General features: G+C 33.7%; 1 protein-coding gene across 2 annotated transcripts in view; it reads left to right on the top strand.

Annotated features, from left to right (window-relative positions):
- ERBB4 (erb-b2 receptor tyrosine kinase 4) overlaps window positions 1-19194 on the top strand; it is a 1149217-nt gene that overhangs the window by 848684 nt on the left and 281339 nt on the right. For both annotated transcript variants that reach the window (XM_007187864.2, XM_007187863.2), the window contains exons 13-14: window positions 11015-11147; window positions 16090-16183. In XM_007187864.2, the coding sequence (XP_007187926.2) occupies window positions 11015-11147; window positions 16090-16183 (227 nt within the window). The remainder of the gene's footprint in view (window positions 1-11014; window positions 11148-16089; window positions 16184-19194) is intronic.

The following is a 19194-nucleotide window of genomic DNA, read 5'->3' as shown; positions in this document are numbered from 1 at the left end:
ATGATCCTTTTAATGTGCTGCTGGATTCTGTTTGCTAGTATTTTGTTTAGGATTTTTGCATCTATGTTCATCAGTGATATTGGTCTCTAATTTTCTTTTTTTGTGATATCTTTTTTCTGGTTTTGGTATCAGGGTGATGGTGGCTTCGTAGAATTAATTTGGGAGTGTTTCTCCCTCTGCAATTTTTTGGAAGAATTTGAGAAGAATGGGCGTTAGCTCTTTTCTAAATGTTTGATAGAATTTGCCTGTGAAGCCATCTGGTCCTAGACTTTTGTTTGTTGGAAGATTTTTATTTATGGTTTCAATTTCATTGCTTGTGATAGGTCTGTTTATTTTTTCTAATTCTTCTTGGTTCAGTCTTGGAAAATTTTACCATTCCAAGAATTTTTCCATTTCTTCGTGGTTGTCCATTTTATTGGCATATAGTTGTTTGTAGTAGTCACTTATAATCCTTTGTATTTCTGCAGTGTCAGTTGTGATTTCTCCTTTTTCATTTCTAATTTTATTGATTTGTGTCCTCTCCCTTTTTTTCTTGATGAGTCTGGCTAAGAATTTATCAATTTTTTTTATCTTCTCAAAGAACCAGCTTTTAGTTTTATTGATCTTTGCTATTGTTTTCCTTATTTCTATTTCATTTATTTCTGCTCTGATCTTTATGATTTCTTTGCTTTGACTGACTTTGGATTTTCTGGTTCTTCTTTCTCTAGTGGTTTTAAGTGCAGGGTTAAATTGTTTATTTGAGATTTTTCTCGTTTCTTGAGGTGACATTGAATTGCTATAAATTTCCCTCTTAGAACTGCTGTTGCTGCATCCCATACATATTGGGTCGTTGTGTTTTCATTGTCATTTGTTTCTATGTTTTTTTTAATTTCTTCTTTGATTTCTTCAGTTATCTGTTGGTTATTTAGTAGTGCACTGTTTAGACTCAATGTATTTGTCTTTTTTTACTGTTCTTTTTTCATGTAGTTGATTTTCAATCTCGTAGCGTTATAGTCAGAAAAGATGCTTGATACAATTTCAATTAAGCTGTGTATAAAAATATTTATTGAATAAGTGCCATATTAATGGTAATTTCATTTATTTTCTATTTTTCATATCAGTACTGCCATAATGTGAATCTTAGTTCATAAAACATTTTGTACTATGCAATCATTTCCTTGAGCTAAACACTTAAAAGTGGAATTTCTGTGAAATGAGGTTATATATAATAAATGTTGGTATATATTGCTACGTCATCTTTCAAAACTACTAGATTAGTTTACACTTGCCCTAAACAATGTTTGATAAGGAATATTTTCCACTACCCTTTACAACACTTGATATTATCCATGGTTTTAAATTTTGGTGATCAGAAATATGAAAAAGAGGTCTTTTAAATTTATATTTTTTAGTTGATATTGAGCCTCTTTTTATGTGTTGACTGATCCTTTCTATTTATTTTTTGTATATTACATAGTTATAAGCTTTATCCATTTTTAATTCTGGATTTGAAATAGCTCATCATGAATTAAATCCATTAAATTTTTGTGTCTTAAATATGTTGTGTATAATTTTCCTTCTATAAGTAATTTTTTAAAATTTTGTCTTTTGATAGACAAACATTTAATGTTTTTATCTAGTAAAATGGATACATCATTCTCTTTTTTATGTTTATGATCTTGGCATAGTCTATCTTTTTTCTTCTAGTACTTTAAAACTATATTGAAATTTTTAATCCATCTAGAAGTTTTGGTACAGCATAATTTTTAAAAATCTTAATTTGGCTAGGATATTGACATAATTTACTGAATAATCCATTTCTTCTCACTGATTTTAGGTGTCTGCAATATTTAGCTAAGTAGAGAAAAAGTGCCAGACTCAACCTATATAGTTTAATTTAATCATCACCACTACCCTCTAAAGTATAATTATCACCATTTTGCAGATGAATGTACAGATGTCCAGAAAGTTGAATAATATCCCCTATGTTTGGAAGCCATAGTAATTAAAACAGTATGGTACTGGCATAAAAACAGGCACATAGGCCAATGGAGCAGAATCAAGAACCCAGAAATAAATCCACACCTAAGTTCAACTAATATTTGATAAGGGAGACAACAAGATTCAATGGGGAAAGGATAGTTCTTCAAAATGATGTTGGGAAAACACGGATATTCACATGCAAAAGAAAGAAATTGGACCCCTGTCCTATGCCATTCACAAAATGAATGCAAAGGGATAGGGAGGGTGGGAGGGAGATGTAAGAGGGAGGAGATATGGGGATATATGTATCTGTATAGTTGATTCTGTTATAAAGCAGAAAGTAACACACCATTTTAAAGCAGTTATACTCCAATAAAGATGTTTAAAAAAAAAAAAAAAAGGATTAAGGACTTAAACATAAGACCAAAACCACAATATTCCTAGAAGAAACATTGAAGGTAAGTTCCTTGACATTGGTCTTGGTAATGACTTTATGGATATGACACCAAAAGCATAAGCAACAAAAGTAAAAATAAGTGGGACTACATTAAGTAAAAATTTTCTGCATAGCAAAAACAACAACAAAAACAATCAACAAAATGAAAAGCCAACCCACGGAACGGGAGAAAATATTTGCAAATCATATATCTGATAAGGCATTAATACCCAAGTTATATAAGGAACTCATACAACTCAGTAACAAAACAAACAAACAAACAATCTAGTTAAAAAATGGGCAGAGGATGCGAATAGACATTTCTCAAAAGAAGACATACAAATGCCAACAAGTACATGAAAAGGTGCTCAACATCACTAATCATCAGGGAAATACAAAATGAAACCACAATGAGATGTCACCTCACATCTGTTAGAATGGCTATTATCAAAGAGAAGAGATAGCCAGCGCTGGTGAGGGTATAGAGAAAAGGGACCTCTGGTGCACTGTTGGTGGGAATGTAAATTGAAGCAGCCATGATGGTAAACAGTATGGAGGTTCCTCAAAAAATTAAAATAGAATTACCATATGATCTAGCAATCCCACTTCTCTGCATCCTGATGTTCACTGCAGCATTATTCACAATAGCCAATATATGGAAACAATGTGTCTGTCAACAGATGAATGGATAAAGAATATGTGTCATATATACACATGTGTGTGTGCACACATACACACACACTAGAATATTATTCAGCCATAAAAAAAAAAGAAAATCCTGCCTTATGTGGCAACATAGGTGGTCCTTCAAGACATTATGCTAAGTGAGTTAAGTTAGACAGAGAATGACACATACTGTATGATATCACTTTCATGCAGAATCTAAACACATCAAACTCATAGAAACAGAGAGTAGAATGGTGGTTTTCAGGGTCTGAGGAGTGGGGGAAATGTGGTGATGCAGATCAGAGTGTACAAACTTTAAGTTATAGGATGACCAAGTTCTGGGGATCTAAGGTACAGCATAGCAACTATAGTTAACAAAACTCTATCTTATACTTGAACGTTGCTATGAGAGTAGAGGTTTAATGTTTTCACCACCACCACAATAACAAAATGGTAATTATATGAGGTGAAGGATGTATTAACTGAACTTATTGTGGTAAACACTTTATAATATATATGTGTTTCAAATCACATTGTATACCTTAAATTTAAACAATGTTAGAAGTAACTTTGTCTCAATAAAGTTGGAAAAAATAAAACTTGGCCATAACTGTACAAGCTTTAAGTCTTTTCATATAACAAAGAAAATAATAAGCGTAATTAAAAGGCAAAAAAGAAATAGAAAATAAAAGCAAACAAGAGAGCATACCAGCTCACAGAACTGAGAATTGCAAGGGATATTCCTTCAGGCACAGACGGATCTAGGGGTTAAACAACATCACCAGGACTCAGTCCTTAGACATTGCCCGATTCTGCTTTCTTCTTAGGCCAGCTCTCTTTCTTCATTAAAAATGTTTGGCCTTGGCTTGGAGAATTCACAAAGTTTATAAGTACAGGTAAAATAGCTCTACTTTCTCTCTCCCAGCATCTGTATTGTGGAAAGAGCCCCGGTTGACCCTGCTTGGGTCATATGCCTATCTCTGAACAGTTCACTATTTTCTCTCTGCCACCAACTGTTCAAACATGTTTTTAAGTCAGTCCCTTCAAAGCAATTGGAGTGATATTTTAAGAATAAGATCCTAACTCTCCTGCTTAAAATCCTTCATCAGTTTCCCACAGCTCTTTGGACAAAGCAGAAAGCCCTTTAAATGGTCACTAGGTCCTACATAATCTGGCCATTTTTCACCTCACTAGTTCCTCAGATATTACTTTCCCACTCAATGCTCATGTGCAGTCGGTTCTGTGAAAGCACTGATCTTATTCACTGCTCAGACTCTCTTGATTAGACTTGTAATCCCCAATTTCCCCTAGCCCTCTTTGCCTAATAATTCCTATTTATCCTTCTCGTCTCACATTGTTGTCCCTCTTTCTGTGGACTGACCTAATGCTACCTACCCATTAGGTTAGGACCACTGTTATATTTTCTCTCAAAAAAATTTATATTATACAATATAAGTGATTATCTAATGCTGTCTTCCTAACTGGACTGTAATCCTTACATAGAGACAATATGTATTTTATTTCATATTTCCATCATATCCCCATTTCTTAGCATTGTCCAGTATAAACTAAGTAATTTCTCAATGAATACTTCTAAAAGTAAACACATGGATATACTTGTATGTTTCCACATTTCTCTTAAGTATGTTTATTGAGGGCTTAGTTAGATAAGTAACCCTGCATTGTATACTACTAATATGATGTCTAATCTTCATCATAACCCAGAAAGGTAAATATTATTATTTACTTTACAGATAAGTAATATGTAAATAATTGCCCAAGGCTGCATGGCTAGTCATAGAGTAAGGATTTGAACCTATGTTGACCTGATCAGAAAAACTGAACTATTACAACTAAATCATACTGTTCAGCCTTTATAAAAAAAGATTAATAGTATCTGTCCAAATACATTCCAAGTCAAACCCATGCCTCTACGTATGGTAAGTAATGCAAACAGCATACGTAGGTAGTCTCGTACAATGAACGAGAAGATATTTTTTCTGCCTTTGTGCTTGTAGACAGGTACTTCATTTCAATATTTTGAGCTAATCCATTTACTTTCACACATACAGCACAGTAGCAAGATCCATTATTTAAGCTTGCCTCTATTTTAATGAAAGCAAGTTCAATATTCTCTGTAAAGGTCAAAATACTAAGCACATTATTATCTCTCCAAATGTTTAATAGACAGGTGTAATTCAGATGAGATCAAGAAAAAACAATTTTACAGCTTCCAGAAAAAAAGAGAAGTTAAAGATTGCCTAACAACTACATTGCTAAAGTTTCTTTAGAGAGTTTATAATGGTGTTTCAAACTGTAAGCCATTGAATAGGCCCTTCTACTCCTTCCTATGGGACTATCACTCTGGGAGGTCAGAGAGCGGTTGAATTCTTGGTGCTGATTGAAAACTTCTTTTCTCTTAAGAACTTCAAAGAAGTATTTTCCTTGGCCTTTTGTGGAGACACTTCCCATGTTTTCACTCTGCAGAAAATGATCAACCAGCCTTGAATACCATCATCTAGTCATTTGGAAAGAATGAGAAGAAAGTAATTATTATGGTTTCCTGTTTGTATTATTGCTTTCCTACAATAGATACTGTTTCCCTGATCCAAAACTGCTCTGAAATTGAGCATCTGAATACAGACTAAGGAAGGTAGTAGGCAGCAGAAAAGAAGGTAGGAGTTTGCGTGAAGCCAATACTCTCTTTTTCAACTAATGTCAAAGCAGATAACAGAAAATCAAGGGAGAAGGGACAGGAGTGAGAGGCTTTCACACCTGAAAAAATTAATGTGAGTTGGTGAAATAAATAGATCAAGAAGTTGATGGACTATCATGAAATGGGCAGTACAAGGGTGTACTGATGGCTTGTCAACATCTTAAAGGAAGAAACTGAAAACAAATGTGGGGGTCTTAGACAGAAGTTGATATACAAAGAATTTGAGGAATTGATTATATTTTCTACAAGGACAGGAAAGTGATGAATACAAACAGTCAGAGATTCATGATACTGTGCAGTATGATTTTGAATATACTCCTCTTGCCTTTACAAGTTGCTTTTAATAATATAACTTTTGATTTTTTTTCCTCTTCAAGGTTTCTTCTGATAATCATTTATCACATAAGCAAGTATATATAAAAATTGTATATAAATGTACTAAATGTACATATGAATATGAAGTGCTCTATAAATAACCTTAAAATAGCTGAATGCTTATACAAATGAGTATTATAGCTTAATATTTTAATATCATGGACCTTTTACTCCTTTTAATTCTTCATCTATTATGTAAAATTTGATTTTACACATTTATATTCAATCAGCTTGATTGAACTCTCTTTCTTACTCCTTACATCTTTATAAATTAATGGGAAGTCATTTATACATCTAGGAATCAGTGATATGAGACCTATGTTAAGATTTCATTTCTACTGACATTTATTTTGTACAGTGAGAGAACCCTCTTTCTCTTCATTATGAATGAATCAGAGGAAAGAACTCTTGCTATTAGTTCAAAATCAGTATAACAGATAAACTGTCAGCCTTTCCCAAGTAGAACATCAAATCATTCAATTTTTGAAGAGTTTCCGCAAAAGAAGAGAAAAATAGTTACGATATATGGTATTTCAATTTAATGATTATTTAAGACATGGAAAGAATCATAATTAAGCAAAGTCCACAAACTTTATGAGTTACCTAGAATTATTAATAATATGAGAACAACAATCCTTTATACAGGAAAATGCTCTGTGTAGTCACTATTCCCTCAGATTATCTTTTAAAATTACATTTATCTGTTATTTAGAATGATAACTATAAAGTAAATAAGCTAAAACAGAATAAAAGGAGCTATAACTTTCAGTAAAGTTTTGTGGGGTTCTTGGAGGCTATTTGGGGGCATTTTTGAGAAATCTTATATGAAAACATTTGTCTATGAACAAGAAACAGCAAGTAATTCCACTCTGAATTTTAAAAGTAAATATGGATGGAATAATAGGGAGTGTGTAGTTGTACCATTCTAGAAAATAATTTGGCACTTTCTTAAAACAAAAACAACTAACTAAAATGCTCTTATCATATGACCCAGCAATTATACTCCTCGGCATTTGTTCCAGACAAAGGAAAATTTACATCACACAAAGACCTGTACACAGATGTTTATAGCAGCTTTATTTGTAATAGCCCCAAACTGGAAACAACTCAATCTTCCTTCCATGGTGAATAGTTAAACTGTGGTTACCCATACCATAAAATACTACTAGTAATAAAAAGAAAGAAACTAATAATACGCACAACAACCTAAGTCAATCTCCAGAGATGTATTCTGAATGGAAAAATGCCAATCTCAAAAACGTTATTATAGACTGTATTATCTCAGTTATATAACATTTACAAAATGACACCAGATTATAAAAATGGAAAACAGATTTGTGGTTGCAGAAAGAGAGGGTGGGTGGGTAAGGCGGAGGTGAAGATAGTAGGGAAGTGGGTCCCCTTGGACTGAGACTTAAACCATCTGTGCTCTTGGTCCTTAGGCCTTTGGACTCAGATTAAACTGTACCATGGACTTTCCTGGGTCTTCAGTTTGTAGATTGCAGACAAGGGAATTCCCAGCCTCTATAATTGTGAGCCAATTCTTTATAACAAATTATATAAAATATGTAGATATAGATATAGATAAAAATATCCTATTTATTCTGTTTTTCTGGAGAACCCTGACTAATACAGTATAATATACAAGCTAACTTAAAATAGACCATAGACCATATGAACCAAAACTCATAATGCTTCTAAAAGATAACAGCAGACAAAACTTTTGTTACCTTGGGGTTAGACAAAAATTTCTTAGATATGATGCCCAAAGCACAACTTATAAAAGGTAAAAATTGATAAATTGGACTTCACCAAAATTAAAAACTTCTACTTTTCAAAAGACAGTGTTACAGGAACAAAAAGGCAAGGCTAAGACAAGGTAACAGTACTTACAGAATCTGTAAAGAACGCTCAATGCTTAATAGTAAGAAAACAATCAATCCAATATAAAATGGGCAGAAGATTTGGTGGCGCGTCACCAAACAAGATATATGGATAGCAAATAAGCACATTAAAAAATGTTCAACCTCTTTAATCATTTAAATGCAAATCAAATCCACAATGAGATACCACTACATAATATTAGGAAGGTTAAAATTAAACAGGCTGACCATACCAAGTGTTGATAAAGATATGAGGAAACTTCAGCTCCTGAGTTGAGTTCATTGCTGTTGGGAATGTAAAATGGCACAACTACTTTGAAAAACAATTTGACAGTTTCTTAAAAAGTTAACCCTATACTTACCATATTATCCAGCCATTTCTGTCCAAAGGAAATGAAAGTGTATGTCCATACAAAGACTTGTAAATGGATGTTCACTGTAACTTAATTTTTAATAGCCCCAAATGGGAAACAGTCTGAATGTCTAGCAATAGGTGATTGGTTTTTTTTTTTTTTTTCCTTTTTATTTATTTATTTATTTATTTATTTATTTTTGGCTGTGTTGGGTCTTCAGTTCGTGCGAGGGCTTTCTCTGGTTACGGCAAGTGGGGGCCACTCTTCATCGCGGCGCGCGGGCCTTTCACTATCGCGGCCCCTCCCGTTGCGGGGCACAGGCTCCAGACGCGCAGGCTCAGTAGCTGTGGCTCACGGGCCCAGCTGCTCCGTGGCATGTGGGATCTTCCCAGACCAGGGCTCGAACCCGTGTCCCCTGCATTAGCAGGCAGATTCTCAACCACTGCGCCACCAGGGAAGCCCGTAGGTGATTGGTTTAAAAAATGTGGCATATCCATGCAATGGAATAGTCTCAGTAATAAAAATGCATGAATATTGATACACACAGCAACATGTATAAATCTCAAAATAATTATGCAGAGTTAAAGAAACTACATAAAAAGAGAGTACAGGGGGCTTCCCTGGTGGCGCAGTGGTTAAGAATCCGCCTGCCAATGCAGGGGACATGGGTTCGAGCCCTGGTCTGGGAAGATTCCCACATGCCACGGAGCAACTAAGCCCGTGAGCCACAACTACTGAGCCTGTGTGTCTGGAGCCTGTGCTCCGCAACGGGAGAGTCTGCGACAGTGATAGGCCCGCGCACCGCGATGAAGAGTGGCCCCAGCTCGCCGCAACTGGAGAAAGCCCTCGCACAGAAACGAAGACCCAACACAGTCAAAAATAAATAAATAAATAAATTTATAAAAAAGAGAAGGTGGTTTTCCTCAAAAAAAAAAAAAAAAAAAAGAGAGTACATACTGTATATTTCTACTTACATAAAATTCTAGGGAATATAAACTAATGAGTATTGAGTAACAGAAAGCCGGCCAATGGCTGTCTGAGAGGAATGGGCCGGGGGAAGTGATTACATAGGTCATGAGGAATCATTTGGAGGTAATGGATACATTCATTGCCTGGATTGAATACATATAGCTGATGATTTCAGGCATCTGTCAAAACATCAAATTGTATACTTTATGTATGAGCAGTATATGTCATGTATACTTCAATAAAACTATTAAGCACATACACACACACACACACACATGCACACATACACACAAGGTTCCTCTCTTAAACTATATTGGAAGACATTATTCAATTAAGTAGTCATAAATTGAAAAGATATCTTGATAGGTCTAAGTCTGACTTGAGAAAGAATTTTATACAGTTTAACATAGGGTCCTCCTTAAGGCTCCAGAATATAGGAGAAATAATACATGAATTGGGAGATTTTGTTTCCCTGTTTTAAAACTAATCATCATCACAGATGCTGGTAATTCACTTTCTCAAGCATTTGTTAGAGAAGGTAACTTTCACAGATATGATCCCTCTTTAAATTACAATCGCATAGTTAATGCTATTCCATCCCATCTCACAAATGCTCTTATCGTAACAATTTGCATCCCTTAATAAATACAGTTGGTAACTAATGGGAAGATAAACAGGATTTTGATGTTTTTATCTTCTGGGAACTTATTAATATTTTATGAAAACCACATATAATTGGGTTTCAGATGTCTCAAATCACTTTTCAGACACCCAGAATAACATTTGAAGTCTTTATAGGCCCTTCTTATTCAATAACTATCCCTCCACTAAAATTATGTTTTTCAGTATAAATCATAATACACTGAATAAGTATTATTTGATATAAAAGGGAACAGAAATGGTAAACCTTAAGTGGCAGTTTTAAAACATGGCCTCAAATTCTTTGGCACTTCTCCCATCAACAAAAAATATAGAGATAAGACTAAAGACCTTTGTTACTATGGTAATCTCTATACCTCCTCATAAATAGCCACCACACTTTGTTTAAAATTATTTCAAAACTTTTTTCTTACTTGTGCCAATTTGACTCAAATATCAAGGTAATCTTAGTTGCAGTGTACCAGAGGTCTGTAAGAAACTTGTATTTTATTTTATTTCCATTTCTTTTCCCCGTTCTTACATTTCATATATTCTTCTTTTTTCTTTCTTTTCCCCTTTTGATGTTTTTTGTTTTATGACAAATATCACTTGTTCTGTTTCTGCATGAAGTTCTCACATGGAATTGACGTCAAAATGTGTGGTGTGTTAGCGGAGCAAAGGGTTGGCTTTAGAATGGTGTGTTTTGTTCCTTACCTTAATTGGAAGGTTAATTTCTGTCACTACTTCTCCCTAGAGTTTTGATATAGGCAATTGATATTTGTTCACTTTTATGAAAAATGCAATAGTGCTACACACACAGTGACTGGGGCTCTGCAATATGAAAGAAGTGGAAGGTAAAGTGGGCCATGGTGACTAAGTAGGCAAGCAAAGTTATCTGCCACAGATCTCTCTCACTCCTTCAGAAATAGCTTTGCTTAGGAAGATTCATATTAAAATGGTAAGTTTGGATGCAGGCTTCTGTTTTATTTCCCCTTGATTTTGGTGTGTTTTTCAGCTGCTGAAGGAATGGTGTGCAACCATCTCTGTTCAAACGATGGGTGTTGGGGACCTGGGCCAGACCAGTGCCTGTCATGCCGTCGCTTCAGCAGGGGAAGGACCTGCATAGAGTCTTGTAACCTCTATGACGGGTAAGGCATCTTATAATGTCTCTGTCTCATGAGTTTTGAGGTACTGATTGGTTCAGATATTAAAATGATAATAAAAGGGTAAAATTTCAGAATGTTTATGCTGGCCAAGATTTTTAAGTAGAGTTTTTGTTGCATAAAGGAGAAAACATATAAAAGAATTCTTTTAAGGGGAAATCATTTTATTTGAATGAACAAGATAAGTCAAAATGCATATTGACTATTATGTACATATTTAAAAATGTGTACCAAAATAGATAATTCTTAATAAATTATAGCAATTTATGCTTATGCAAAATTGAAAAATATATTTCTATTTTCTTTATGAAGGACATTGTGATAAGTAATATTTCCTCCTCAGTGTCTCAACCATCTTGTTTTTTTTCTCATGCTTTCCTATTAATTTTCACCTGGAATGACTGCATAACTTTTGATTTTTTTTTTCCATTTAGGTTGTGTGTCTATTTGATTGTGTATTAGGAACAACACACATTTCTACGTCTCAGACAACTGCTAAGCCCTATAGAGAAATTACCTTTCTAGTTTCTGGTTGAAAAGGTTTATGAAAGTGTTCTGTCACTTTCTAAAAATAACCTAAGCTATATTTTACATCAAATATTTTAAATTTTATCTACAGTACTACAATAATCAAATTGACAACAGTAAGACTTAGTATATACCTTGTTGCATGGCATTTCATATACTCATAAAATCACTTTATCCTAACATACCATTTCATGCATCACAGTTGTCCTTCATTCGTGTGATGTTGCATTTTTTAGTACTGTCCCTGAGTCAAATTTTCCTATATTGCTCACTGAAAGGATTTTCAACAGTTTTGTAAAAGGGTAGTTTTGAAGTTCTTTTTTCTTCTGCCTCATGAATTGTCCCATTTTAATAACCGTTTTCATGATCCCAGATAACATTTTATTTTTGCATTTTACATTGGAAGGATAAAAGTCCATGGATCTTAACAATATTGATATGTGTCTTCTTTGAAAGATGACCAAACCAATTCCCTCCATGAATTTAGGGGGAAAAAAGATTGAAATTAAAATTAGAAGTTTAAGTATAAAAACAATTTTAAATAGGAATTTAATAGTTTGAAATGGTGATGATGGTTGCACAACTCTGTGAATATACTAAAATATGCATTAAATTGTGCACTTTCAATAGGTGAATGTCATGGTATATGAATTATCTCTCAATAAAGGCATTACTGAAAAAAGGGTTTAATAGTTTTATCAGGAAAATTTCAACTTGAAATTATGTAAAACACATCAACTCATAAATTCGATAATGAATAGCAAATTATTTGCTACTTGTCTCATTGAATTGAATTGTATTAATGCTTGTTCACATTATTATGAAAGATATTTCCTGTACATGAAATACATCAGATCAGATATGATTCTCTGTGTGTCTGGCAATTGATGCCATTAAAATGGAACTAATAGACCTTAATTCCATTGTGTTACATTAAAAGTTTATTGAATATGTATGTGCATTTCTAAGGAAGGAATAGATTATAGAAATCATTTTATCAAACAGAAGCATCTTATAAACAGTGACAAGTGGGAAAATTAAGTGTTGACCAAAGTCATAACATTGTAAAAGCACCAGACCAACCCTAGAACTCAGTATATCTGATTTTCATCCTGTTTCTTTACAGATGCCATTGTTTTTCTTTAATATTTCAGTTTTAAACTTGTCAGAAATATGAAATTGATATATATGTGGATGTATACACTACCCTCTGTCTCATTTTTGTGAAACAATGAAAGCTAAGCAAAGGAAAAATACTGGTTCCCTAAATAAACAACACTGATTATCCTATTGTTTTTGAAAGCTTAACATTTTCCAAATCATTAAATCAAATATATTAAAGAAATATAAAGTTCTTAATGTAGTTTTGCAGCAGTAATGGGATCCTAGGAAATCATGCACAAGGTTTAGTTTAAAAGATAACAAATGAAAGTATCTTATAAATATCTGATACAATTCTTGCCTACCCAGTGATAGATTTCCCCACCTCCAATCTTGTGGTATTGCCAAATTACTTCCAACTTTGCCTGGCAGGTAAGACAGTCTTTGAGGAAATATAAATTCAAATTCTAACTTAATCAATTCCTACTTGAAATGTCCATCCTCCGATAAATAACCTAATTGTCCTAAACTCTGTTTTCTTACCTGGAAAATGGGAATAATAATGATGTGATTATTATTATTATAATATCATATTATAATATTATAATAATGATTGTGATTATCAAATGAGAAAAGTCTTGTTCGAATTCCTACTGTTAAAACAATTACCTTCATTTCCTTTTTGTGTCTATTAATCTGAGCTTATTAAATAGTTAGGTAGAACAGTCACTTTATACACTGCTGTAAATAAATACAAATATGACATTTACCAAAATCAGGGAACTAGTTTATATATAAAAATAGTTTGACTATCATTAAAGAATAAATCCTAAAAAGAGGATATTTTGAAGGGGGAAAAAAAAATTCAGTTAATCCTGGCTGTCAGCACTCAAATCCAGATCATATAAGTCACTATATTTTGGCAACTCCTAACTACAATGCACAAGTATTCAAAATGAACAAGAAAACTAATTGCAATGCAATCTTAATTTTTTTTTTTCTTATCTGGCAACATGGTTAAATGCTTCTGAAACTTTAATAACAACAGAGAAGCATCAGAAAGAGTGCCAGTCTAAGATCTTTGTAGGCAATTTATGTTTAATATTCACAACCTCTCATCGAAACACCCTTTTTTTCCTTTTTCAGAGGATATTTAGGGAATGAGATCTAGAGAAGTTAAGAGATGTAAGACAACAATATTAATCTTGGTGCTGGGAACACCAACCAAATCCAAAGTATTTGATCACAGGATTGGCTAAGGTAACACACACACAACAAAACTGTGAGAAATATATGGCAGCAAAAACACAAAGCTCAGTAAGCAAAGCTCATGCTCCCTAGAATGTGAATTTTTAGATCAGATTCAAGTGAAAGGGGATCTCTGGCAAAGTCACAGCAGAATCACTAGGGGACAGGGAAGAAAAAAGGCAATGATGGAGACAGTGACAATAAATAAATTGCAAGGAGGATCTGTTCTGAGAGCAGAAAGGAAGAGAGCCAGAAACCATACAGACAGAAGTCTACTCTATAAAAGAGAAGGCAGCTAGGTTGTCTCCATGATTTTTTATGACATATTCATTTTACTCCTCAACTCTGTGTATGGGGAAGGGAGTTTTGGAGAAGAGAAAGAAAAGCATGACCCATGTTTTAGTACCATAAAAGTTATTACCTTCATTTAGTATCCTGACTCTTTAGTCACCCAAGAAGCTGTTTTCAGAAACAGTGCTTTGCTGATGATTGCAGGGTGTGCTGTAAATATCATATAATTTCACTTACACATAATGCTTTTGATGCTCTTTACAATTTAGCTACCACCCCATCCCCCCTGCCCCAATACCAGGTCATTTTGACTTTTATATTCTGAAGATTTCCTCTATTGAATACTTTATATCACTCATTGATGAAACATGCAAAATAAAAAGTTTTTTATGTAACTAAGATGTTAAACTCAAGAAAATTCATAAAAAGTGAATCCATAGCAAACCAACACTTCACTTTGAGTGCAAAATCCATGTAACTGAATATGTACATTCATACATAAATAAACCATAGATTTATGCTATTTATTTTGAAAACCAAGCCATTATTTTACCTTGAAATATATGTAGTCTTAATCTAACCAACAGAAAATATAGCCCACCCTTTGGATTTCAATCATCTGTTAAGGCTTTATAATAACCAAATGAGATAGTTCACTATGAAAAAAGAGTGATTATTTCACTCCAGGGAAAAATAAATTTGAATTTATCACCTAGTTAATCCATAGTTGCCATATTTGCAATGCTATTAGTTTGGAATGGTCGCTCATGATACAAAGGCACAAAATAATGAAGTAGCTATAAATATTTAGTTGTTTTGTTAATGACTCATAACTGACATTCTAAATTGTTTATACCCAGTACCTCATCCTCTCACACATTAGTGGAAATAGTGTGTTTTAAACATATTGTACATGACTGATACCCAATTACTGAAATGAAAACTTTTAGGATAGATATTAATTGGAAAACTTATATACTGGTAAATTTAATATTCAAATAGCCACAAAATGTAAGGTTTAGGGAAGTGATGACCATCATCCCACATTTTAATTAGAAAGTTTTAGAATGTTACCATTAAACTATATTTTATTTTATATCATATAGAATTCTTCAAAAAGAATTTAAACTGAAAAAGATGTTGTTATATTAGATCAATAATCTAAGAAAATAAAATCTACCATTAAAAAGATATTTTCTCTAATTCTCCAAGAAAGATATTTTAAAAGAAGAAAAGAAATCAAAGTGTTTTTTGAAGTTTCACTAAAAATAAATTGAAGAATCTTGGGATTTGAAGGACAAGGATGGGGAACATTCATGTAACTTAGCAACAAGAAAAATACAATAGTTCTGTCAACGTTTAAAAAATAAGCCTTCAGCCAAGAGTAAAATTTTATATAGAGACAAACAGGCACAGACTCACTTAAAATAGCAGAAATGGTTCTGCTGTGTCATCAAAAGAGTCATCCTTTTTTTTTTTGAGACTGCTGGAATCTCTCTCACAAGAGAGAGGTTTCCTGAATGAGTCTGTCGTTGAACCCAGTGGAGGGCCAGGAGAGCCATCTGGCTGCAGTTTATCTTTCCTCCTAATGGAGAACTTACTCATTAATGTACAGGGAAATGATTCTGATGCTCCTGGCACTTAGAGAAACAAACTCTAGAATTTACTTTGCCAATAGGACTTTTAGCAGATGTTACTTCATTTGTTAAGTTGACAGCTTGTTTGCTTACACTGCCTCATGCTGCTGATGTTTTCACAGTGAATTTCGGGAGTTTGAGAATGGCTCCATCTGTGTGGAGTGTGACCCCCAGTGTGAGAAGATGGAAGATGGCATCCTCACATGCCATGGACCGGTAAGCCTGAAGACATCTACGGTTGTGTTGGCTTATTTAGTTTCATGTATGAATGTCTGTCAAGTCATTGATTTATCATTTATCCATCCATTAAATAGGTATTTACAGCATGCTATGGGGAATCACATTCAACATTCTCCCCTCAAGAGGCTTACAGCTTAGTAGTAGAGATAAAATATTTAAAATTTCAGTTTCTTAAATATTTATGTCCCAGATAATGTATTTAAAAAGAAGATATGGAGTTGTCCTTGAAGATTGCGCAGGGCTGAAAAGAGAGATACACAAATAATTATTGAAGCAAAATAATTGATAAAATATGCATAAATTGTTATATGAATACATTTGAGGGAGAAACTAAATCTTTGAGATGGCAATTGGGACACCAAGGAAAGCCAAAGAAAAGTGATGTTTGAGCTATGCTTTGAAGAAGAATCTAGAATGAGGAAACATGTAAAGATACGTAAATGTGAAAGTTCATGTTGTATTTGAGGTAAACTGTAACACGTTCGTACCTGTGTTTAATCATTTAACTATAATGGCGTTATGAAGGAAAATTGAAAAAAAGGAGGAAGACAAACACTCATAAACTAAAATCTAAAGCTGTGTGATAAATACCATGGCCGAGAGAAAAATTGAGCTATGATGACTGAAGGAGGGACTATGGGATCAAGAAAGTCTTTATGCATAAGTTGACATTTATATAGTTTGAAGTTAGTCTTGTGGAGAAAATGATAATTATTTTCTAGACCTTCCTTTGGTTCCCATCATTCTTAATAATGAGGCTTTTTCTTAATAATGAGGTCAGTATGAGTTTGTCATTCCAAAGTGTCATATTCATCCTTCTTTAGACAAATTTCCAGTTTATTTGTGTATTGAGTCATCATTCAGTAAATAACTTGGGGACCAACACTTGGGTGTAGCCAAGAGCTCAACACTGCTCCATAAGAATTCATTTGAAATTTAAATAGTATTAATTTTTCTACCAGAGTGCTTATTCAGCACTTAATTAGCTTAGAAAAAAATTATCATTGAGCCCTCCAAACTTCCATTAGGCCCCAATGAGCTGTTCTGGAACTTCATCTAAAGAAGGATGTGGAAAACTTGGACAGTTCAGAGGACTACCACAAGGATGATTAAGCTTGGAAAACCAGACCTCTGAGAAAAAGAAGTGGTGTGATTTGGCCTGAAGAACCAAAGTCTAAAAGACAATTTAATATGTAATGATCTCCAAGTAAGTATGCTAAGGGCATATGCAGCTATTTTCTTTTTCCACTAAGGATAGTCATTTAAAATACAATTAATCTGCAGCATGAGAAATGTGGATTCTGTAAAGAATGTCAGGACACACAGGAAAGTAAAATTCCATAATGGGTTTGTTAAAGGAAGTTGAGCTGTCTCTCTCTATGAGACTTCTCTAAAAACTAGCACATCTAGGAACCATACATCATAGAATGAAAAAAAAAAAATCTCTTTCAGAGAAAGAGACTTTGAAAATGTACAATTACAATAACCAAGAATTTGGCCATCTCCTTTGAACAAGGCAAACTGCAAGAGTAGTCCCGTCTTTTTCAGTTCCTTATGCTGCCTCCTATGGTATAAAAGTATGCTAGTAAATAACTAGCTTATTGATTTCTTTGTTTTTACAGTCTATTTGATCATTCCTTTGCTCCTTAAAAGAATTGAGACAGTTTATAAAAATACACATTAAAAAGCCCTAAAAGTTAATATTCTTGCAATTTTCAAAATTACTTGATAACTAAGAAAGAATGAAAAAACAGGTTTTTAGTGAACACATTTTAATTCTGTAAGGACAGCATTGTTGGGCCATATGCTTAAAATCACTATTCAGTGCTAAAATTGTGAATGAGTATGTCTAGAGATTAGAGAAGGCAATAAGTCAAAAGTAGAAAAAACTCAGTAAAGTTGAACCACTCATTTGTGGAAGATCAGAGCATGAAATCAAGAAAACTGACTTGATCAGTAAGCCTTATTAAAATGCTAAGCAGGTAAGAGCACAGTGTCTTTTAGGTAATGGTATCTGAAAAACTGCCAGGATTGAGCTCAAGCAATAGCCCAAACTTTGCTCCCTCTAGGGGGTTGCTTGTTTTCAGCCTTTATAATTTATATTAGGTGTATGCCTGTTTCTGGGTCTACATGTTGTTTATCAAAACTAAAGACGGAAGTGGTTTTGTGTGCCAAGTAACTGGCATATATCACTTAGGATACCCAAGAGGTTCAGGAAACTTCTTCATGAGACTGATATAGTGATGAGATAGAGGAAGAAGTCATAAAGCTAACTGGAATTCCCACACCTGGTCTTATGATTTATTCTGCTGAAATCTCATTTTCTTGAACTGTTAAATGTTTCCCTAATGATAAGAATTGATAAATATTTATATTTGTCAAACACTATTACATCTGAAGCATACTATCACATTCTCCATTTAAAATATAAAGAAATTGAACCCATGATAATGATTAGAAAGTTACTCCAAAAGTCAGCAAATCAGTAAGATGTGGAGCTGGGACTCAACTATAGAAGTTCTGACTCCAAATTTCACACTCTTTTCATTTCACTTTTTTTTCTCTAGGCAACAATGTCCATAAAGTAATAAGAATAAAATGCTTTCTGGGAATATACATCTGTAAAATGGATGGTATTATCCTATTTAAATGTGACAGACATTCAGGATAATCTTGAGAGGGGTGGATTTGAAATAAAGCAAGCCTCTGCTTTTATATCCTCATCTGTCTGCACTTGGTCTTCTTTACTTTATTCTTTTCTCTTTTTCTTTTCTTTTTTTTTTCTTTTCTTTTCTATCTTTTCTTTCTTTACAATTTTATCTTTTCTGACTCACTTTCACTATTCCTGTATAGTCCTATCAAGAAAGATAAGGGAGGGAATGTAAGAACAAAAGAAAAGGACATCAGACAAAGTCAAAGGAGACCAAAATATAAGCCACAGAGGCAGCAAGAGAAGGGAGGGGATAGGAGAAGGGAACTGATTTTTT

Source organism: Balaenoptera acutorostrata, chromosome 8, assembly GCF_949987535.1.
Source record: "Balaenoptera acutorostrata chromosome 8, mBalAcu1.1, whole genome shotgun sequence".
Taxonomy (NCBI): Eukaryota; Metazoa; Chordata; class Mammalia; order Artiodactyla; family Balaenopteridae; genus Balaenoptera; species Balaenoptera acutorostrata.
This window is presented reverse-complemented; position numbering and strand designations above follow the sequence as displayed.